The sequence below is a fragment of the Rhinoderma darwinii genome, chromosome 5 (assembly GCF_050947455.1).
Source record: "Rhinoderma darwinii isolate aRhiDar2 chromosome 5, aRhiDar2.hap1, whole genome shotgun sequence".
NCBI classification, from domain to species: domain Eukaryota; kingdom Metazoa; phylum Chordata; class Amphibia; order Anura; family Rhinodermatidae; genus Rhinoderma; species Rhinoderma darwinii.
Window position 1 is genome coordinate 117,455,566 of NC_134691.1, and position 24,106 is coordinate 117,479,671.

Sequence of the window (24,106 nt, forward strand, 5' to 3'; positions counted from 1 at the left end):
CAGGTGCAAGAGGCTTCAAAGAACTTCGCTAAATAAACCAATGCGTAGTGCAACCTAAAGGGCCATCACAGACGAATTCTCATCTGTGCATCATTTATATTCGGACGGACGGACGGACAGAAAAGTCCAAAGCAGCACTGAAAACCACTGAAGGTGCGGAGCGTTTGCAAATCCCAAGATCCAGGCCAGGGGTCTTCTTACAATAAAATAAAGGAAAGGCAGCACTCTAAATTTGCAAAAGTGAAAAAAGTGGTTTGTTTAATCTATATGCGATGTTTTGGTCCTGTATAGAACCTCTCTCAAAGATTGAGAACGGTTCTATACAGGACCGAATCGCTGCATATGGATTAAACTAACCATGGAGCCGCTGATATACATGCCTGTGCACATCGGTGGCCATCTGCTATTGTTGGAGGTTGGAGGGGCTAAAGAATACAATGGACTCAAATAATAGCTAGTCAAAACAGTCAAATATTCTCCCCTTAATAGGACAGCATATTTTGTGACAGATCTGCTTCAAAGTCTTTTTTTTACACTTATATTCATTCAAATATAGACAATAGCCTTATTGTTATATGTCTCACCTTAGAGTTACTCCATTTTCCCTCATCAAATAGATCTCCGAGGATGAAAACAATGTCTGGCTGCAGTAGCCAAATAGTACTCTGATAGGCCCGCTCCATTTGCCATTCCCTAACCAAAAAATTACATTACATATTATAGGAAATTCTTCCAATAGAATATAAGAAATTCTGAAGACATAAATAGTAGGATGATCACAGTTTCTACATTACAATATTTAAACAGTTTTTTTCTTTTTTTAACAAGTCAAAAAAATATATTAAAAGACGCTAATATTCAAAGTCTGTTTTAAGACCATCAGTGCAATCTAATGTTCTAAGTGGAAAAATCACAGATAATAAAATAAAGAATACTTGCAGGCAATGAAAGTTCAAATTATATAAAGAGGACCTACAGTATGGGGTTATAGGAATTCACTCGGCATGTCGGGAGCTCTTTACCAAGTTCGGACCCAAATCCAGAGGTCTGTTTTTGAGGAGTTATATTTAGATAAGGCAATCTAGAGACCGTAAGAAAGATCCATGTGCAATGAATTACAAAAGAGAACTTTTCAAGTATATTTTAGGTCTAGTCGCCATCGTGTTTTTGTATTCCGTCTGAGGTATACATCTTGGAGGAATCTCAACGTATACCTCCGACAAGAATATGTTCCGCTATATAGGCATACAGTGTGATGCATCGCCCAAACCCCCACGGCAGGGCGCTAACTGAAACGCTGTGCCCGGAAAAATTCCTGACGTCACTGTCCATATATGTACAGTTCAGTAGTAGAAAAGAGAGAGGCAGCACTCCAAACAGATGGATTTATTCTCCCATAAGTGCAATAAACAGAGCGACGTTTCAGCGGCCCAATGCAGCCTTTGTCAAAGGCTGCATTGAGCAGCTGAAACGTTGCACTGTTTATTGCACTTATAGGAGAATAAATCCATCTTTTTATACCATCTGTTTGGAGTGCTGCGTCTCTCTTTTCTACTACTGGTCTGGACGTTCTGGGATCTACAAGTCGGATCTTTGGATGTCTGCACCCATTTCGCCCTGGAGGCTGGTCTTGTTCTGCTGTGCTGCCCATATCTTCTCCATATACACTACCGTTCAAAAGTTTAGAGTCACTTAGAAATTTCCTTATTTTTGAAAGAAAAGCACAGTTTTTTTCAATGAAGATAATAAATTAATCAGAAATACACTCTATACATTGTTAATGTGCTAAATGACTATTGTAGCTGCAAACGTCTGTTTTTTAATGCAATATCTACACAGGTGTATAGAGGCCCATTTCCAGCAACCATCACTCCAGTGTTCTAATGGTACATTGTGTTAGAAGGCTAATGGATGATTAGAAAACACTTGAAAACCCTTGTGCAATTATATTAGCACCGCTGTAAATAGTTTTGCTGTTTAGAGGAGCTATAAAACAGACCTTCCTTTGAGCTAGTTGAGAATCTGGAGCATTACATTTGTGGGTTCGATTAAACTCTCAAAATGGCTAGAAAAAGAGAGCTTTCATGTGAAACTCGACAGTCTATTCTTGTTCTTAGAAATTAAGGCTATTCCATGAAACTGAAGATTTCCTACAACGGTGTGCACTACTCCCTTCAGAGGACAGCACAAACATGCTCTAACCAGAGTAGAAAGAGAAGTGGGAGGACCCGCTGCACAACTGAGCAACAAGACAAGTACATTAGAGTCTCTAGTTTGAGAAATAGATGCCTCACAGGTCCTCAACTGGCAGCTTCATTAAATAGTACCCGCAAAACGCCAGTGTCAACGTCTACAGTGAAGAGGCGACTCCGGGATGTTGGCCTTCAGGGCAGAGTGGCAAAGAAAAAGCCATATCTGAGACTGGCTAATAAAAGGAAAAGATTAATATGGGCAAAAGCACACAGACATTGGACAGAGGAAGATTGGAAAAAAGTGTTATGGACAGACGAATCGAAGTTTGATGCGTTTGGATCACACAGAAGAACATTTGTGAGACGCAGAACAACTGAAAAGATGCTGGAAGAGTGCCTGACGCCATCTGTCAAGCATAGTGGAGGTAATGTGATGGTCTGGGGTTGCTTTGGTGCTGGTAAAGTGGGAGATTTGTACAAGGTAAAAGGGATTTTGAATAAGGAAGGCTATCACTCCATTTTGCAACGCCATGCCATACCCTATGGACAGCGCTTGATTGGAGCCAATTTCATCCTACAACAGGACAATGACCCAAAGCACACCTCCAAATTATGCAAGAACTATTTGGGGAAGAAGAAGGCAGCTGGTATTCTATCTGTAATGGAGTGGCCAGCGCAGTCACCAGATCTCAACCTCATAGAGCTGTTGTGGGAGCAGCTTGACCGTATGGTACGCAAGAAGTGCCCATCAAGCCAATCCAACTTGTGGGAGGGCCTTCTGGAAGCATGGGGTGAAATTTCTCCCGATTACCTCAGCAAATTAACAGCTAGAATGCCAAAGGTCTGCAATGCTGTAATTGCTGCAAATGGAGCATTCTTTGACGAAAGCAAAGTTTGAAGGAGAAAATTATTATTTCAAATAAAAATCATTATTTCTAACCTTGTCAATGTCTTGACTATATCTTCTAGTCATTTTGCAACTCATTTGATAAATATAACTGTGAGTTTTCATGAAAAACACAAAATTGTCTGGGTGACCCCAAACTTTTGAATGGTAGTGTATGTACAGTGATGTCAAGAGCTTTGTTATTGAGTCCCCAGCCAGATTGTCAGAAGCGCTCTGTCTGGGAGATTCAGCGCTGGAGATGCCTTTGACATCATTGTCCATATATGGACAAGGATGTCAGAAGCTATAATGTCAGAGTTCCCAGCCACAGCATCGCAACCTCTCTGGCCCGTGGAATCCAGCCCTGTATGGACAGTGATTTTAACAGCTTTACAATGCCGTAGACCCCAGCCAGAGCATCGGATGCCATCTGGCTGGTGAACACGGCTGTGGAAAAGCCATTGACGTCATTGTCCATTTATGGACACTGATCTCAAGAACTACAATGCCGAAGTTTTTTGCTGAATCCCTGTGGTCTACTACGCTATTCCATTCTTAAATATAAAGGTATACCGACGTATACCAGCACAACGGAGACAAACAGGACACTCCTTTGGTCTCTCTCGGGCTAATGGAGCCCTATGGATGCAAAAAACGTGATGTGAGCTAGATTTTAAGATCTTCGAGATACATATTTTTGTTTATTGACATAGTAATGATCTTCATCATGTTAATACTTATATCGGTACTGGTTTCGCACTCCCTATAATACCTGCTAGAAAGTTGGACACAAAACAGATTATATTTTTGAAAATATATATTGGAAAAGGAGTGTGAAAATCCTTTTTTACTTCTACCTGCTTCTTGCCAACCTACACAGTAGAAGATGGAAGGGAGTACATGACGGCAGGATTAGACTACACACAGGGTTTCAATGTAGAAACATAGGTCTGAATGTGAGCTGTATACACAAATGGTAGGATTTTTTCTTTATTTAAGACGGTTAGCAAAGTTGATTTTTCATTTAGATGCATTGTAGCAATAAAAAACATCATCTTGAACACCATATTTTCAATGTATTTACAGCAAAAAAAACTGGCGTAAATACATTGATAAATCAGCCCACCCCCCAAAGTAAAATGTAACACTCTGATCGGAGGGAGAGGAGTGAATTTTCATCTGAACCATAAGCTTATGTGTCCAAATTAATCTGCTAGCATTCTATGTATATCTTATAGTTTTACTGCTCTTTGTAGAAATATTGTACATAATTAGTAGGATTGCCTATTTTCTTAGTTCTTACCTCCTTAACTTATCAAACCAATGACCAGTGATTTCCCCAAGCAGATGAGTATCGGATAAGAACATGGCCTTCAATGGAGCGGTTGTACGTGGACTGATCACAGTCTTCAGTTTGGGCCAGTGGCACTGGATTATAACAAGATAGTAAAGCAAGAACTCACAGAAAAAAATAATGAAAAAAATTAAACCAAGGGACTTTAGCAAAAACACATTTCTTCTGTTAAGGCGGGAACTCTTTTTTGTACCAAGTCCAGTCTTCATTGGAGCCATGTTTATGTAGATCACAGGGGCTCCTACAACATATGAAGTCCATGAGCATTAGTCTGTATCTCAGGTGGCTTCATGATGGCTGCATTTGGCCTACATAAAGAAAGGCATAGTAACTACTCAGTCTAGTCAATACACAAGATTTCAAATTCAAAGTAAACTAATTTTTAGGTTTTCTGTTTTTTTTAAAGTTTTTTTTAACTGCTTTTCAGCAGGGTGTGTGGGTTTTGCAAAACCACAGAAGATGGCGTTTCTAAAAAACATATTTGCAACACATGATCATAGATAAGTTATCCCATCATATGTGTGCTCTTTTTTATTGGAAAAAAAGATAGAGATTCCCTTTAACGGAAATGTATCATCACATATTTTTTTTTCAATTTTGTTGGGTTTTATAATTTTATATATTAAACGTTACAGTTCCCCACTGGCCACTAGAGCAGTCACAAATAGCTGATATTTCCTGCTCTCTGTAGATCACTTGTCAGCTTTTCTGTATATACAGGGACAGGATGAGGAGAAACATCTCATCATTAGAAGGTGGACAAGTTAAAGGGCTATAAACCTTTAGCATTTTTTATCCGTCCACTGGACAGATGAAAATACTAGGATGAGTTTGTATGGAGCAGAGGGCGCACATGCCATGTGTTGTTCCATTTAAAGTCTATGGAGCTGACGGAAACAGCTGAGTGTCGCGCTCGACTGTTTCCGTTAGCCTCATAGACTTTGGATAGAGTGACACCGCGCATGCACAGCCTTTGCTCCATTAAAACTCCTCCCAGCCGCCGTCTTGCGGCTGGGGAGGGGGGAAACAATCCACCGTCCTGGCGATCGTTGGGGGTGCCAGCAGTCAGACCCCCACCGATCTAGCATTTTTTTTACCTATCCAGTGTGTGTCTGTATAGTGTGTGTCCCCATTATAGTCACCCAAATAAAAATTTTTTTGATGAAACTAAAATTAAACACGTGACACATTCCCTTTAAAGGGAATTCATCATCAGAAAATGACAAAATTATTTAGATCAGGTTTTTGATTTATCCTCTTTCACGGCGGTCATTAAAGGTACTTATTATGAAAAAGCGGCGAAGTGACATAAGTCCAGCATGGGTGTCCCATGCCAGCTAGAGATAGGGCCAGGTTGACTAATGACAGCTGGGCTCCTGCTCTAACAGGCGGGATCAAAGTTAGCTTAGATCCTGCGGTCAAAAGCAACCGTGGCATCTAAGCGGTTTTAGAGGGTTTGCCTCATTTCACCCCATCGGCAGCCCTGCGACCCGATCGCGGGGTGCCGGTGATTTCCAGGTCAGCCTGGCGCCTAACAAAGGCACCCAGGTCTGCCTTCAGTGTATGCCTACTAGGCCCTACTAGTTTTACACTGACAGGCATGATACACTGCAATGCAGAAGTATTGCAGTGCATTATAAAAGCGATCAAATGATCACAAAGTAAATTCCCAAAGTAGGACTAAAAAAAATTAAATAAATAAATAGCTTCCTAAAGTTAATAATGGAAAATCCCAAGTACAAAATACCAAATTTTCCCCCTTACAGAATGCTTTCATGATAATTAAAAAAAAAAAAAAAAGCTGCACATAATTCGTATCGCTGCTACATAATGAGCCAAACTATAAAACCATTACATTATTTAACCTGCACGGTGAAAGTCGTAAAAAATATAATAAAAAAACAATTACAGAATTACAGTTTTCTTTTTATCCTGCCTTCCAAAAAATGCAATAAAAAGCAATGTTATGTTATTTACACCACACGGTAAGATGCAAAAAAGAATGGCGAACCTTCTGTGTTTTTCTTCCATTACGCTTCCAAAAAAGTTAATTAATAAATTATATGTAAACCAAAATGGCGAAATAAAAAAATACAACTTGTCCTGCACAAAAAAGCCCTCACATAACTATGTCTGCAGGAAAATAAAAAGTCATGGCTTTAGAAATGAGACAATCAAAAAACGGAAGAAAGAAAAAAAAAAAAACGCTCCTGCATTAAAGTTACTTACTTTTTTGGTTACTGTCCACATCATTTTTTGGTTACTATCCACAGAAAAATATTAAACCATGATATATACATATATTATATAGATAATTTAAGTGATGGAGTACAACCTCTCCCCAAAGGCCAGGGAGTCACAGGAGAGATGCAAATTGAGCCTTACCTGTTCGTACAGTGTATACTGTCCTGTCTTATCTAGGCTTCCAGCAGTAAATAGAGTGGTCATTAAATCCCACACCCTAATGATAATGAGACTTAATACAGTTTATACAGCAAAGCTAACAGGTGAGCGATAGGCCATTAGAGCAGACACAATAGCCTGATGCTTCCTGTGTGAAAATGGAAAAAAAATGTATATATAGATTATTATTATTTTTTTCACAGCTCTATTTACTGCTGGAAGCCTAGATAAGACAGGACAGTATACACTGTACAAACAGGTAAGGCTCAATTTGCACCTCTCCTGTGCCTCCCTGGCCTTTGGGGAGAGATTGTACTCCATCAGTTCCTGGAGACTGTAATAATCTTGGCCTTAGTCCCATTTCAGGGTCCATAAAGCACTTACATCCTACTGTACTGTCTACACAGACAATGCAGGAAGGAAGTGTGTGTGTCTCCAATGCCACCACCCCATGAGAGTTTTTAAAAATAAGAAAAATATAAACACATAAAACATTCCCTTTAAAGGGGTTGTCCCACCAAGCCAATGTGTCATGGCAGCACATTTGGATATAACAGCAGGGCATCCTGTTCGCAGAATGGCTCAGAGACATGTACACAATGTCAGCCCCCCTCCCCCCCCCTACTATTTCAGTTGATCCACATATTTTCCAACAGGTGACGCCTCAGGGATCAGTTCATCCTAGTGATAGCTGCTAAAGTGTAGCTTGTGCTTCGAGTGATCCTAAACATAGCACACAAGATGCAGATATACATTCTTGCCCTAAGGGATGGAAGACTTAAGAAATAGTAAATAATGAACCCCTTTCAGGTGTAATATTTTCCTGTCACACTGCAGTGTTCTGGCACGGATATGCTGAAATACCAGCTGTACTGGTTTTAGGAATGTGTAAAGCACAGAGAGCGCCTCACCCACCATTTTCATTATATAACTGCAATGATTAATTTGAATTATACACTGACCTGATGGAACGTATCAATGGTGTTCTATCAGCTACTGTGCCAGTACAGAATGGCTCGTCAAGACTACGTGCTGCCCCCATTGCTATGCGTCCTAGTCTTGAAACACTTCGCAGTAGTACTACATAATTAGCCAAACATCTCTGGCATAACAGGGGCTCAAAGTGCAATTAACATATACACAGATGACCTCCTCTAGATGACCTCCTCTTGTACCACCACATTTTTTTCCCTTTCATTCTTATAGGGGTTTTCCACAACCGGACAACTGGTGACCTGTCCACCGAATAGGTCATCAGTATATGTTCGGTGGGGGTCTGACACATGGACCCTGCACCGATCAGCCGCCCCGGCTACCGCCAGATGTTTTGAACGGTATGCAGTAGCTGGAGCCGGAAGCAGATGGCTCCAGCCACAGAGTAGCGGCCGAGCTGCAGTACTGCAGTGGTCGGAGCGGTCTGCTTCTGGCTCCAACATACCGTTCAAAACATCCGGCTCCCAGAGGCAGACGGGACCCGCACCAATCATATACTGATGATCATTAGTTGTCTGGACGTGGAAAACCCCTTTAAAGCATTTGAGTGATACGGGCACGTTAGAGACTTTAAAGTACACAAAGACTTAAACAGACAGCTCTCCCACTCTTTTCCTTTCCGTTGGCAAACATCTGCTACTAAATATCTTGGTGTCTCCGTCCCTTCCCAACCCTCTTATAATTGCACTCCCCTTCTCCAGATAACTGGTCAGCAAGATGGATGTCCTTTCCTGCTTTGTCGATTTGTTTTAAGCGCACCCAATACACCTCCCCTCCAAATCCTGTTGTCAGTTTCCGGCGGCAAGGAAATCTTTTTTTTGGGGGGGGGGGGGGGGGGGTCTGTTAAACTGAGAGTTAGGAGCTTGGGCAGGATCTCTGTTAAAGAAATAAAAATAAAATAAAATAAACCTACATTAAAAGCTGATTTGTGTTTTGAGCGGCATTTTTCACAGATGTTGTTGTTGCCCAAAAACACTGCAGCCAGATTTTACCTTAACCCCTTAATGACCAGGCCTTTTTGACCGTTAATGACCAAGGATTCTTTTTTGTTTTTTCACGGTCGCATTCTAAGGGGGGATTCACACGAGCGTGATTTGGCAGCGTGTAGGCCGCGTGGTTTTCGCGCGGCACGCAATGCCCTATAGAAGTCTATGGGGCAGTACACACAGTCCGTGTATTTTGCGCAGCGTTTGTTCGCTGCGCAAAATACGCGACAGGTTCAATAACTCTGCGTATTTCACGCATCACGCACCCATTGAAGTCAATGGGTGCTTGAAAACCAGGCAGGTCGCACGGAAGCACTTCCGTGCGAACAGACTGAAACAGCGCACCAGCTGTCAAAAGGATGAATGGAAACAGAAAAGCACCACGTGCTTTTCTGTTTCCAAGCATCCAAACGGAGTGTCTTTGCGAGGAGCGAACCCGGACAACCGAAGCTAACTTCACCGGGTTCGGCCAAACTCGTTTTGGCCGAACCCGGCAAAAAAATTTCCGGTCCGCGACGTCGGGAGAGAGTTAAACTGTTTCAGCACCATGGACAGTGACTTGCGATCCCAAAATACATGAACCTGTAAAAAAAAACGAAGTTCTAACTTACCGATTACTCCTGTCTCCTTCCTGCAGTCCGACCTCCCGGGATGACACTTCAGTTCAAGTGACAGCTCCAGCCAATCACAGGCCAAGCACAGACTGCAGCCAATCACAGGCTGCAGTGGTCACTTGGACTGCCGCGTCATCCAGGGAGGTGGGGCCCGATGTCAAGAGAGGCGCGTCACCAAGGACGCGTCACCAAGGCAACGGCAGGGAAGTTCTCGGTAAGTAGGAACTTTATCTTTTTTTTTTTTACAGGTTTTTCGCGGTTGTGTTCGGCATTCACTGTCGAGGGTGCTGAAAGATTTAGCTCTTTCAGCACCTTGGACAGTGACGGGCGTCGACAAGCCTCATCTCTATGATGCCGGCTGCGCGAAAATCACGCAGCCGCGCATCAGACACGCATGACACACGCAGCTGTCAAATGGTTTTTGCGCTCGCAAAACGCTGCGTTGTTTGCGCGCGCAAAAACGCAACGTTCGTGTGAATCTGCCCTAAGAGTCATAACTTTTTTTTTATCCCGTCAACAATTGCACCATTTTTGGGTGCATATAATATAATCGATTAACTTTTATTAACTTTAATTTAGGAAAGAACTGAAAATAAACAGCTATTCCAGCATTGATTTTCGCGTTATAAATTTACGCCGTTCACTATGCGGCATAAATAACATTCATTCATTCTATGGGTCGGCACGATTACAGGTATACCAAATATCTAAAGGTTTTATGTTTTCCTACGTTTGCAAAATAAAAAACGTTTTAAAACAAAAACCACTTGTTTTTGCAACGCCACATTCCAAGAGCAGTAACTTTTTTATTTTTCCGTCGATGTAGCCATATGTGAGCTTGTTTTTTGCGGGACGAGGTGTAGTTTTCATTGGTAGTATTTCGGGGTACATGGGACTTATTGATTAACTTTTTTTTATTTTTATGGGGGGGAATGGGAGAAAAAAAAGGAATTTTGCCATAGTTCTTTATGGGGTTTTTTGGACGCCGTTCACCCGGCGGTTTAATTAATGTGTTAACTTTATTGTTTGAGTTGTTACGAACGCAGCGATACCATATATGTGTAGGCTGTTTTTTGGTTTGTTTTTTTTTACACTTTTACTAAATAAAACCACTTTTTGGGGGAAACAAGTGGTTTTATTTTATTTTTACTGTAATCTTTTTATATATTTTTTCATAAACTTTTTTAAATTATTTTACTTTTTTTTTTTGTCTCACTTGGGGACTTCACTTTGCAAACACTTTGAGACCCCGCGGTCTCTGTGGTAGAGCGCACATTGGTTCATACAACTTCCTTTGCTGCTATGGGTAAGGCTGCTTTTTGAGGTAAGGCTGCTATTTCTCTTATTCCCCGTTCCACTAGTCGTAAAGGTTTACAGGGTATTAGAGGTAATCAGTATGGAACCCCTTTGGGTCTGAAATAGATTTTGCAGTTATTCAGTAAAGCCTTTCTATTTTTACATGTTATCCAGCAATTTCCATGTTTCGCTCCATAAATTTGTCTAGAGTCTTGTCTTTATATGTTTTTTAACCCCTTTAGGACGCAGCTTGTTTTGGCCTTGTGACACAGCCAATTTTTTCAAATCTGACGTGTCATTTTATGTGGTAATAACTTGGGAATGCTCTTACCTATCCAAGCGATTCTGAGATTGTTTTCTCGTGACATATTATACTTTATCATAGTGAAAAAATTTGGTCAATAAATTTAATATTTATTAGTGAAAAACACCAAAATTTGGAGAAAATTTGCAAAAATTAGCAGTTTTCTAAATTTAAATGTATCTGCTTGTAAAACAGATAGTAATACCACACAAATTAGTCAGTAGTTAACATTTCCCATGTCTACTTTATGTTTGCATGTTTGGACGTTACAAGGCTAAGAACTTTAGCAGCAATTTCTCACAATTTCAAGAAAATTTCAAAAGGCTATTTTTACAGGTACCAGTTTAGTTGTGAACTGGTTTTGAGGGCCTTATATATTAGAAACCCCCAATAAATCACCCCATTTTAAAAACTGCAGCCCTCAAAGTATTCAAAACAGCATTCAGAAAGTTTTTTAACCCTTTAGGGTATGTGCACACACACTAATTACGTCCGTAATTGACGGACGTATTTCGGCCGCAAGTCCCGGACCGAACACAGTGCAAGGAGCCGGGCTCCTAGCATCATACTTCTGTACGATGCTAGGAGTCCCTGCCTCGCTGCAGGACAACTGTCCCGTAGTGTAATCATGTTTACAGTACGGGACAGTTGTCCGGCAGCGAGGCAGGGACTCCTAGCGTCGTACATAAGTATGATGCTAGGAGCCCGGCTCCTTGCACTGTGTTCGGTCCGGGACTTGCGGCCGAAATACGTCCGTCAATTACGGACGTAATTAGTGTGTGTGCACATACCCTTAGGCGTTTCACAGGAAATAAAGAGAAGTAGAGGGGAAATTTAGAAATTTCATTTTTTTTTTTTGCCGAAATTCATTTGTAATAAAAAAAATTCTGTAACACAGAAGGTTTTACCAGAGAAACGCAACTCAATATTTATTGCTCAGATTCTGCAGTTTTTAGGAATATCCTACATGTCGCCCTAGTGTGCTAATGGACTGAAACACAGTCCTTAGAAGCAAAGGAGCACCTAGTGGATTTTGGGGTCTGCTTTTTATTAGATTATATTTTAGGCACCATGTCAGGTTTGAAGAGGTCTTGTGGTGCCAAAACAGTGGAAACTCCCCAAAAGTGACCCCATTTTGGAAACTACACCCCTCAAGGAATTTATCTAGGGGTATAGTAAGCACAGGTATTTTGCTATATTTATTGGAGTTAGTCTGTGAAAATTAAAATCTACTTTTTTTCTGAAAAAACATAGAAATTTGTAATATTTACAAGGAATAAACAAGAAAATGCACCCCAACATGTGTAAAGCATCTTCTCCCGATTACGGAAATACCCCATATTTGGTAATAAACTGCTGTTTGGACCCACGGCAGCGCTCAGAAGGGAGGGAGCCCCATTTGGATTTTGGAGCGCAGATTTTGCTGGATTGGTTTTCAGTGCCATGTCGTGTTTGCAACGCCCTGGATGGAGCAAAACAGTGGAAACACTCCCATAAGTGACCCCATTTGGAAAACTACACATCTTAAGGAATTTATCTAGGGGTATAGTGAGCATTTATACCACACAGGTTTTTTTTGCAGAATTTAGTAGAATTAGGCCGTGAAAATGAATATCAACATTTTTGTCCACTAAAATGGGGATTTTTTTCATTTTAACAAGGGATAAAGGAGAAAAAGTCGCCCTTAGGCATCATTTACACGAGCGTGTCGTACGCACCTATATTAGTCTATGGGGCCGTGCAGACAGTCCGTGGGTTTTGCGCAGCGTGAGTGTGCTGCGTAAAACTCACGGCATGTTCTATATTTCAGTGTTTTTCGCGCATCACGCACCCATTGAAGTCAATGGGTGCGTGAAAACCACGCAGGTCGCACGGAAGCACTTCCGAGCGAACTGCGTGATTCGCGCAACAGCTGTCAAACTCTGAATGTAAACAGAAAAGCACCACGTGTTTTTCTGTTTACAAACATCCAAACGGAGTGTCATGATGGCGGCTGCGCGAAAATCACGCAGCCGCGCATCATACACTGATGACACACGCAGCTGTTAAGTGCATTTTACGCACGCAAAACGCCGCGTTTTTTGCAAGCGCAAAACGCACACGCTCGTGTAAATCAGGCCTAAGGCTGGATTCACATGAGCGTGTTCTTTTTGCGCTCGCAAAAAACGCAGCGTTTTGCCTGCGCAAAAGGCACTTAACAGCTCCGTGGGGCATCAGCATATGATGCGCGGCTGCGTGCTTTTCGCGCAGCCGCCATCATTATGACACTCCATTTGGATGTTTGTAAACAGAAAAGCACGTGGTGCTTTTCTGTTTTCATTCATCCTTTTCACAGCTGTTGCGCGAATCACGCAGTTCGCACGGAAGTGCTTCCATGTGGCATGCGTGGTTTTCACGAACCCATTGACTTCAATGGGTGAGTGATGCGCGAAAAATGCTCAAAGAACGAACATGTCGTGACTTTTACGCAGCGGACCAACGCTGTGTAAAAATCACGCATATGTCTGCACGGCCCCATAGACTAATATAGGTGCGTGAAAATCACGCGCGTTGCACGGACGTATATCCCGTTCATCTGAATAAGCCCTAAATTTGTAACGCAATCTCTCCTGAGTATGACAATACCCCACATGTGGTAGTAATTGATTTTTTTTAATAGAAATTAATTAACCTTTGCAGGACTGATTCTTTTTTGCTTTTCCATTTTAGTTTTTCACTCCACGCCTTCCAAACGCCATAATTTTTTTATTTTTCCATTAATAGAGCGGTGTGAGGGCTTATTTTTTGCGGGAGGAGTTATTCGTTTCTATTGACACCATTTAAAGTACCATATAATGTACTGGGAAACCGAAAATAAAATTCTTTGTGGGTTGAAATTGGAAAAAACTACGATTCCTCCATTGCTTTTTGGGTTTCGTTTTTACCGCTTTCATCGTGCAGTAAAAACGACAACTTAACTTTATTCTGCGGGTCAGTACGATTACGGTGATACCAAATGTATATACATTAAAATTACTTGTTTATAAAATAATAAATTTTTTGTGTCACCATATTCTGAGAGCCATAACTTTTTTATTTTTCAGTCAAAAAAGCGGTGTAAGGGCTTGTTTTTTGCGGGACGGGTTGTAGTTTTTATCGGTACTATTTTGGGGTACATGCGAGTTTTCTATCACTTTTTATTCTATATTTTGGGAGGGGTGGTGACCAAAAAATAGTGATTCTGGCATTGTTTTTAGTTTGTTTTTTTTACGGCGTTAAGCCATGTGGGAAAAATAACATTCTAGTTTTATAGATTGGGTCGTTACGAACGCGGTGATACCAAATATGTGTACTGTTATTTAACGTTTTAAATAAAAGACTTATTATAGGAAAAAATATATATATATTTTTACACTTTTGTAAAACATTTTTATTAACTTTTTTCACTTGAAGCTCTGATCGCTGCTAGAATACATTACACTACCTAGGTAGTGTAACGTATTCCAACTGTCAGTGTGACGTCACAGTCACTCTGACAGTAAGTCTACGAGGACCAGCCTGGTCCTCATAGGCTTCCATACATGGCAGACCCGGAGGCCGTTGCCTGGCCTCCGGGTGCCATCACAAGCATCAGCCCCCACAATTGCATGGGGGCTGCTGATGTGCTACAAACTCCCTAAATGTGGCGATCGCTATCGAGCCCCGCATTTAACGGGTTAATTGACAAAATCAGCGGCGATGAGCCGCTGATCGGCAACAGTGGAGTGTCAGTTGTCGGGGACAGCTGACCTCCCGGTTCCCGATGCACGGGGTCATTGACACGGTCACCGACAGTGTGAATTGGGAACGACACCGTGATTTCCTGTCACTCTGACAGGAAGTCTATCAGGAGGCTGGTCCTAATAGGCTTCCGTACATGGCAGACACGGAGGCCATTACTTGGCCTCCGGTCGCCATGCTAGCCATCTGCAATCCTCACGATTTCATTGTGAGGTCTGCCGATGTGCTAGAAACACCTAAAATGTGGCGATTGCAATCGATTGCCACATTTAAGGGGTTAATTGCCAAAATCAGCGAAAATCAGCCGCTGATCGGCAACAGTGGAGTGTCAGCTGTTGGGGACAGCTGGCCTCCCGGTTCACACTGTCACCAACAGTGTGCACCGGGAACTGCGCAGTAACTGTACGTCCTGGTGCGCTAAGACACTGGCCACCCGGACGTACAGTTGCGTCTAGGGTTTAATACAGTGTTTGTCGTATTTGTGTAATAAAATTGTCATATTCTTATATACTTTTGGCTACATGCTCTAGTTCTTTTTTGCATGGTTTACACCAAAAATGCATGTAAAAACGCCACTAAAAAAAAGAATGGGATTTTTGTGTTTTAAAATGCTGGAAAGAAAAGTGGACATGAAGGAGGGATTAAGAGGATACGCAGAAAAAAGCTCCCAAATTATGTTTTTTTTTCCCATCTTCCAGGATCCATTTTTAGTGGAGGAAAAAGGGAGAGTGGACCCTTCAAAACTAGTGTAAATTATTCCTTACAGTGCAGAAGGATATATTCTTGTAAAATGGGATGTACATGTGCGATAAGGCTCATCTTCCTGAGGACGCAGATACAGTTGAAACAGGGGAAAAAACGAAACGTGCAAGATGACATCGGTTATCGGCGCTGAATTTCGGTTTCGGGTATTTTTTCGATTAATTGCCTTGTCGTACTTTTTAGTCCTTTTTACACTGCAGCATTTCGGTCAGTATTTTGCGTGAGTATTTGAAAGTCAAAACATGGAGGAGGTGCAAAATTTTCCATTAGGGCATGCCCCCACGTGGCGGATTTCCTCCACAACTGTCCGCATCAATGCCGCACAGAATCTGCGTTGCAGATTCTGCGGCGGATCTGCCCAAAATGTGCAGTAAATTGATGCGGACTAGCTGCTGCGTACTGCGGTAAAAGTGCTTCCCTTCTCTCTATCAGTGCTGGATAGAGAGAAGGGCCAGCACTTTCCCTAGTGAAAGTAAACAAATTTCATACTTACCGGCCGTTGTCTTGGTGACGCGTCCCTCTTTCGGCATCCAGCCCGACCTCCCTGGATGACGCGGCAGTCCATGTGACCGCTGCAGCCTGTGATTGGCTGCAGCCGTCACTTACACTGAAACGTCATCCTGGGAAGCCGGACTGGAGACAGAAGCAGGGAGTTCTCGGTAAGTATGAACTTCAATTTTTTTTACAGGTTGCTGTATATTGGGATCGTAGTCACTGTCCAGGGTGCAGAAACAGTTACTGCCGATCGCTTAACTCTTTCAGCACCCTGGACAGTGACTATTTACTGACGTCTCCTAGCAACGCTCCCGTAATTACGGGAGCCCCATTGACTTCCTCAGTCTGGCTGTAGACCTAGAAATACATAGGTCCAGCCAGAATGAAGAAATGTCATGTCAAAAAAGCAAGACGCATCCGCAGCACACATAACATGTGCATGACAGCTGCGGACTTCATTGCGGAATTTAGAATCTCCATTGAAGTCAATGGAGAAATTCCGCCATGAGTCCGCAACCAGTCCGCCACTGGTCCGCAACAGACAGAGCATGCTGCGGACACCAAATTCCGCTCCGCAGCCTATGCTCCGCAGCGGAATTTTACGCATCGTCTAAAACGAACACTTCTAAATAGAAGTGGAAGTCAATGGAGAAACGGCTCTGCTGCGGATTAACGCTGCGGAGTGTCCGCAGCGGAATTCAAGTGAAATTCCGCCACGTATGAACCCAGCCTTAAACTTTTCCTTTTTCCTGGTTTTTGCTTCCAAATACTGATGCAAAATACTGCTTTGTGAAAATGGCCTTTTATCTCAAAATTCTTAGGCTATGCCCACATCTGCGTAGGAGGTTCGTTAGGAGCGCAGATTCGGTCAAAATGGCCAGGCAAATATTAAACGACAGAACCCATTAAAAGCATTGAGTTCCATCGAGCGGCAATGGTGTCCATCATGCAACGATTCAGACGTTTCTGGTAATTTTGTTGTTTTGCTCCTATGACGGAGCAGAGCAACGGAAACACTGAATGCAGATGTGAACGAAGCCTTAAATATTTTTTTTTCTACATGGCCCCACGGGTCTTCCATAAGAAAGTCTACATACACAGCATTTTGGTATTTTTGTAATGTTTTTGGGGTTAGTGGTGTTTCGATTAAAACCTAGAATTGTAATATTTTACTACTTTTACAAAGAAAAAACCATTGGTAAAAAAAAAAAAAAAATTGTTCGGTTTCACCACATTCTGAGAGACATAGCTTTTATTTTGTCATCGTTTGAGCGGTGTGAGGGCTTTTCTGGGGGACGAGCTGTAGTTTTTATTAGCACCATTTTTTGGTACATACGATTTTTTTTCTCTCTTTTTCTTTTTAGCGCTATGGAGACCAAAAAACAACGATTATGGGTTTTAATTTTAAAAAATTTTTACGCCGCTTACCGTGCGAGTCAAATAATGCTATATGGTAAAAGCTTGAACTTTTACGGACACAGCGATACCAATTTTTTATATATTTTTTACATTGTGCTCGGAGAAAAATTGGAAAAGGTGTTTTTTTTTTTACTTTCAATATTATTTTACACTCCTGAAAATGTATCTAACTTTTTTTTTTTTTTACACATTTTATTAGTTCCCCTAGGGGACTTGAACCAGCAATCATTAGATCACTGGTGCAATACATGGATGAGTTACGGAAATAGCCGAGTACTCGCTGAGCTACGCTGTTTCCGTAACTCCCATAATAGTGAATGCCAGTTACAGAAGCAGCGTAGCATGCTACGCGGTTTCCGTAACTACTACCCAGTTCTATGGGAGTTACGGAAACAGCGTAGCTCAGCAAGTACTCGGCTATTTCCGTAACTCCCGACCACCTAACCAGGAAGTGGCCGGGAGACAGCGGAGCCGAGCAAGATCGAACGGTGTTTAGGGGGCCCCGTTCCAGAGATAGGTGCGGGTCCCAGAGGTGGGATCTAACATTTATGACGTATACCGTGGGTATGTCATAAATGTCATTCATGGGAAGACCCCTATAAATGCTGCGGTCGCCATCGCTGTTCCTGGCCATTAGAGCAGCGTGTCAGCTGTAAAACACAGCTGAAACCTGCAGTGTATGTAGCGGGCTCAGCGAGTAAGCCCGCTCCATACATCACCTGGCACATCATGAGTCGGGAAGGGGTTAAGTAAGAAGCGGTCAGGGGCCCGGTGCTGCCGGGTACCTTGACTGCCGACTATAAGACGCAGGGACTTTTTAGCAAGATTTATTCTTGCTAAAAACTGCGTCTTATAGTCCGAAAAATACGGTACATCAAATTTAGCACCATGGTCCCCGATAAAAGAAGGATCAGAAAGGTCATATTGTAGCCTACCTGATGCTCCAAGCGGTGGCCACATACGCACTGTCCCAGCTGATCCATGTTTGGGAACTAGTAGGGCTGTGTATGTTACTTTCTACAGAAATAAAAGAATCACATGCGATAAAAAGAAAAATTGCGCTATGTTCATTTTGCTTGTGTGCTTGCGACGTACACTGCAGTGCGAGTGGACCCTAACTACCGCCACAGAAGTTCAATTAGGACCAGTTCACACAGTTTTTTCACGCAGATTTTGACGTGGAAAACACGTCTCAATCAGCACCTAAAATCGTCCCAAATCTCCCCACATTGATTTTAATAGGAGGCAGTCAATTTTATCCCGAGAGATTTTTGGCTGCTAGCGGGGGGAAAAAAAGCGGCGTTTTCCTTCTTGCCGCAGTTTCTGCCTCTAACCTCCATTTGGAGACAGAAAAAAACTGCAGAGCTAGTTTCTGAGCATTTTTGTGGCATTTCTTTTGCCCGTGGTCCTCAAATTAGCTTTAACAGCTGCTGGAAGAAAAAAAACAGCATTAAAACAACGCTGGCTTTTTAAAATCTGCTTCAAAATTCCTAAAGGTGTTTTGAGGCAGACTTTTTCTGCCTATAAAAACAAAGCTTTGTGAGCAGGGCCTTTACATCCCATGTAAAAAAATAAAACGCGTTTGTTTTCTATTTTGGAAAACCGCTACAAAATGCCAGAGATTAGGCTGAGAGATGTAACTGGTGCAGTGGAAACCCCAAACAACCTGTGTGGACCCGGCTACTACCACACGATAAGATGCTGTAACGAGATCATGAAGAAAAATCAGGCCCTCACCACTATATAAGTGCGCCCCCTAGCGTGTGGACACTGCTGGTGTCTCACATACATTGGCGCCGTTCCAGAGCCCGCATAGAATTAGAGACGTGCACTTGTGTTTCTTTACATTCTGGTGGTGAGGAAGCTATAGACACCCCGCCAGCTATTAAGTCCCCTATCCGGCGCCCTCCTCCTCCCCAGCTTCTAAGCAACCATGGAGCAATGACTTCTGCCCCACAATGTCACGCATTAAAGGGACTTACACAAGCGTAGCCTCCAGATTCGGCAGCCGGGTCTTCGCACCGCTAAGCGTCCCCTGAGAGGTCGACTGGGGTGGGCGGGGCTACGTGTAACCTCATGCGTTGATTGGTTGAGTGTGCTTTGTAACAGTAGAGGCATGGCCGGAGGCTTGGTTGAATAGGTTGGTGTCTGGATAGTACGTACAACGAATGCGTTGCTCATCAGTGGAAGAAGTGCGGCGGCGCGGGGATGCTTCACTCCTGTCAGGGTGGAGCGGTATCTCACCCGCACAGACCTCCGTTCATAAGCCTACAATGGTCACCCTATTTCTCAGTGGAAAGCGCAGCTGTTAGAGGGGCCGTTACATTTTATAATATGCGATCCTAGGGAACATGCCATAACTTTTTCAGAAAGATCAGGCTACATTCACTCGAGCTTGTGCCCATTTGCGTGCGTAAATAGTGCCACACACAGCCCCTTGTATATAGTAAACTTTTTTTTCAAAACGGCCGTAAAAAAACGCCCCGTCGGAACAGAACGCAAGATGTTTGGAGGCGTTCTGCTTCCAATTTTTTGGCCGTTTACAGCCCGGAAAAACGGCAGAAGATAAGCCGTGTGAACTTAAGATTACAGTTTACTCTCTATTAACTGGTGGTGTACACCTTGTGTGGTTTCTTCTAAAATGTAAAAAAAAATATTTGGAGGGCGTTTGCCAATTTTTCCTATAAACCCCCTGTAGATAGCACCACACACAGTCCCCTGCAAATAGTGCCACACACAGCCCCCTGTAGATAGTGCCACACACAGCCCCCTGTAGATAGTGCCACACACACCCCCTTGTAGATAGTGCCACACACAGCCCCCTGTAGATAGTTCCACACACAGCCCCCTGTAGATAGTGCCACACACAGCCCCCTGTAGATAGTGCCACACACACCCCCTTGTAGATAGTGCCACACACAGCCCCCTGTAGATAGTGCCACACACAGCCCCCTGTAGATAGTGCCACACACAGCCCCCTGTAGATAGTGCCACACACACCCCCTTGTAGATGGTGCCACACATACCCCCTCCCTGTAGATAGCGCCTCTGCCTGGGTATTCCGGTCTAGGAGGAGCCCCTGACTTCACTGTCCATATATGCAAAGGGACGTCAGTTGCTCCCTCTAGGGCAGTGGGCCCCAGCACTTGCCCGGGTGACAACGCTGGCCCTGAACTTATTGATCGCGTTGCAGGGGGTGCCGATGGGGTGACAGAGGGAGTCGCTCCCTCTGTATAATGCTTAGATGCTATGGTCGCCATTGACAGCAGGCATCTAAGGGGCTAAAAGGAGTTATTTCCGATTATTACCCACTGCTCATGGCTCAATCCTTGCACCACACATATATGGCACAAGAACTTCCTCATGCCTGTGCCGCACATGTACGGTGCAGGAAGGGGTTAAACAGCAGATATTCAATATAATTCTCATTCATTTGAAAACTTTTGCATGGAAATCTTTTAGACTGGGCTCTCATGTCGTGGTCAAAATGCGTTTTTTGCTACGATCCGCTGCAAAACTTCTAGATTTTGTCATGTTTCGTGGCAAAAAAAAACATTTTGTCCACGACATGTGAACCCAGCTTTAAGAACTTGTGTCCACCTAGTAAGAGCAGTGCAGGCAAAAAGATGCCCCGGCAAAAAGATGGTGCCATTCGACTAGTGTAAAGTTACCCTAAATATTTTATTTTCCCACATAAGAAGCACGCACCTTATCACAACGATAAGATTGTTGTTTTTTTCTTTTTTTTTTTTGTTTAAATAAAATTGTAACCTGGGCATTTGGCATCAAATGAGATTCCTTTTTCATCAGCCTGGAGCAGGGGTCTCAAACAAGCGGCCTGCAGGCCACATGCGGCCCCTGAGCTGTCATCTGCGGCCCGCGGTACACCGAAGCTCTAGAGACATCCTCAGGACAGCAGATAGCAGGCTGAAGGAGGAGCGCAGCACTCACCCCCTGTAGAAAATGCCGCACACACCTCCTGTAGATAGTGCCACCCCCCTATTGTACATAGCTGCGCAGGGCTGGCGTCAGCCGTCATGGCTCTTTCAGGAGTGGAATACCTGCCCAGAGCAGTGCCATCGCTCTTGCCGGGGATTCCGCTCCTAGAGGGAGCCTCTGTCTAGGAGCGGAATCCCCCCAGCCTGGTAGTGACACACAGCCCCCCTCCCTGGTAGTGCAACCCAGCCCCCCTCCCTGTAGGATTGCCGACGCTCTGGCCTGGGATTCCGCTCCTGGAGAAGCCCCTACATCACTGTCCATATATGAGTAGTAACATCAGGAGCTCCTTCTGAAGCGTAATCCCCGGACAGAGCGTTGCCGACATTAGCTTTTCAGTTAGTATGTGTAGTAAGTGTTACGAAATGTTAGGGTATGTTCACACGCAGTGTTTTCAGACGTAATTCGGGCTTTTTATGCCTCGAATTACGCCTAAAAAAACGGCTCCATTACGCCTACAAACATCTGCCCATTGCTTGCAATGGGTTTTACGGTATTTTGTTCCCACGAGGTGTAAATTTACGCGTTGCTGTCAAAATACGGTGCGTAAAAAGACGCTCGCGAAAAATAAGTGCATGTCACTTCTTGGGACGTTTTTGGAGCCGTTTTTCATTGACTCCATTGAAAAACAGCTTAAAAAACGGCCGTAAAATATGCAGCGAAAAACGCGAGTTACTACAAAAACGTCTGAAAATCAGGAGCTGTATTTTCAGACGTTTTTGGTCACTGCGTGTGAACATACCCTTAGAAAAAAAAACTTGCCAAGAGTTTGCTATGGGGCCCAGTCTTTCCTAGTTACACCCCTGATTAGGTCCATATACTGCTGGTATAGTAGTGTCATGTCTATAAAATGTACATTTAAAAAAAATAAGAAAATGCTATTAAAAAGGCACATTAATTGTGAAAATCCTCAGAAGACCACAATTTCATGGACCATTATTAGAAAATCAACCCCCAATACTAACTCCAAATATTTGCAAATCTATTTAGCCTTTTTAACCCCTTGACGCAAAATCACGTAACTGTACGTGATGAGGGTTAAGGGGAAGTATGGAGCGAGCTCCATACACAGCGGGTGACGGCTGATACACACAGCCGACACCTCACTGCAATGAACGGAATCAAAGTTCACTTTTATTCCGCCCGCTTAACACCTTAAATGCCACGATCAATCGCGACCGCTGGATTTAAAGTGTAAGGCGAAATTTACACGAACGTGTGCGTTTTGCTCGTGCAAAAAAACGCAGCATTTTGACCGCGCTGCAGTTCCGTGTGGCATCAGTGTTTGGTGCGTGGCTGCGTGATTTACACACATATGGCATCTTTATGACACGCGGTTTCGATGCTTAGAAACTGCAATGAATGTGGTGGTTTTTTTTTCCCTTCATTTATTTAACAACTGTAGCGCGAATCACGCGCGACACACGGAAGTGCTTCCGTGTGCTGTGCGCGATTTCAATGGGTGCATGATGTGCAAAAAACGCCAAGTATAGGACATCACGGAAAATCACGGAATGTCTGAATGGCTCCATTGACTAACATAGGTCCGTGCGACGCGCGTGATTTTCACTCGCGTATCACGGACGTGAACTACGCTCGTGTAAATAAGGCCTTAGAATCAGGGGGGCGCACCCTCAAACACGTTATCGCGACCACCCCCGCCCCCCCCCTCGCGGCACGATTGGCCGGTTACAACAGTTGCTATGGTAGCCTGGGGGCCGAATAAAAGCCCCCAGGTCCGCCATCTTTGTACAGGAGACTGGGCCGTGTAATCTCGTTGATCGGTGCTCGTTTGCTCCTTTCACAAGGAGCTAGTATGGGGACGAGCGCTTGTTACTACAATCGCTCGTCCCTATACATTTTTATCATGTTGGCAGCACATCTCCCTGTTTACACAATGAGCTGTTGAGCGAGTTTGTTCATCGGCTGATCGTTGCCATTGGATATAATGGTTGGAGGAATCCTTAAATTATTAGAAAATTCTTGATGAATAAGGGTATGTTCACACGGCAACGCAAAATATGTCTGAAATTACAGAGCCATTTTCAGACGAAAACAGCTCCTGAATTTCAGGCGTTTTTACAAGTGCACGCGTTTTTCACGGCGTCCATTACGGCCGTAATTGGAGCTGTTTTTCAATGGAGTCAATGAAAAATGGCTCCAATTACGTCCCAAGAAGTGTCCTGCACTTCTTTGATGCGGGCGTAATTTTACGCGCCGTCTTTTGACTGCGACGCGTAAAATGACAGAACACCGTAATACCCATTGCAAGCAATGGGCAGATGTGTGCCGACGTATTGGAGCCGTCTTTTCAGGTGTAAATCGAGGCGAAAACATCTCCATTACGCCTGAAAATAGGCCGTGTGAACATACCCTAAGGCCCCATGCACACAAACGTAAAAACGCCCGTAATCACGGGCCGTAATTATGGCCCGTAATTACGGGCCCATAGACTTCTGTTGGCCACGGGTACCTCCCCGCATGCTTACGGGAAGGTGCCCGTGCCGTTGAAAAATATAGAACATGTCCAATTTTAGGCCGTAATTACGGCATGGGCAGGCCCATAGAAGTCTATGGGGCTCCCGTAATTACGGGTGACTACGTGTGGCGACGTCAGTGGATAGTCACTGTCCAGGGTGCTGAAAGA

The 24,106-nt window shown here is 43.5% G+C and overlaps 1 protein-coding gene across 2 annotated transcripts in view; it reads right to left on the reverse strand.

Annotated features, from left to right (window-relative positions):
• MPPE1 (metallophosphoesterase 1) overlaps positions 1–19,537 on the reverse strand; it is an 86,067-nt gene extending 66,530 nt beyond the window's left edge. Inside the window, exons 1-4 of one of the 2 annotated variants that reach the window (XM_075826439.1) lie at positions 19,446–19,535; positions 18,399–18,480; positions 4,382–4,740; positions 585–693 (exon numbers count right to left, since the gene is read on the reverse strand). In XM_075826439.1, the coding sequence (XP_075682554.1) occupies positions 585–693; positions 4,382–4,650 (378 nt within the window). In that variant the 5' untranslated portion in view covers positions 4,651–4,740; positions 18,399–18,480; positions 19,446–19,535. Of the gene's footprint in view, positions 1–584; positions 694–4,381; positions 4,741–18,398; positions 18,481–19,445 lie in introns of both variants that reach the window. The other variant, XM_075826438.1, reaches the window with a different exon arrangement.
• Between the last annotated feature and the right edge of the window lie 4,569 nt (positions 19,538–24,106).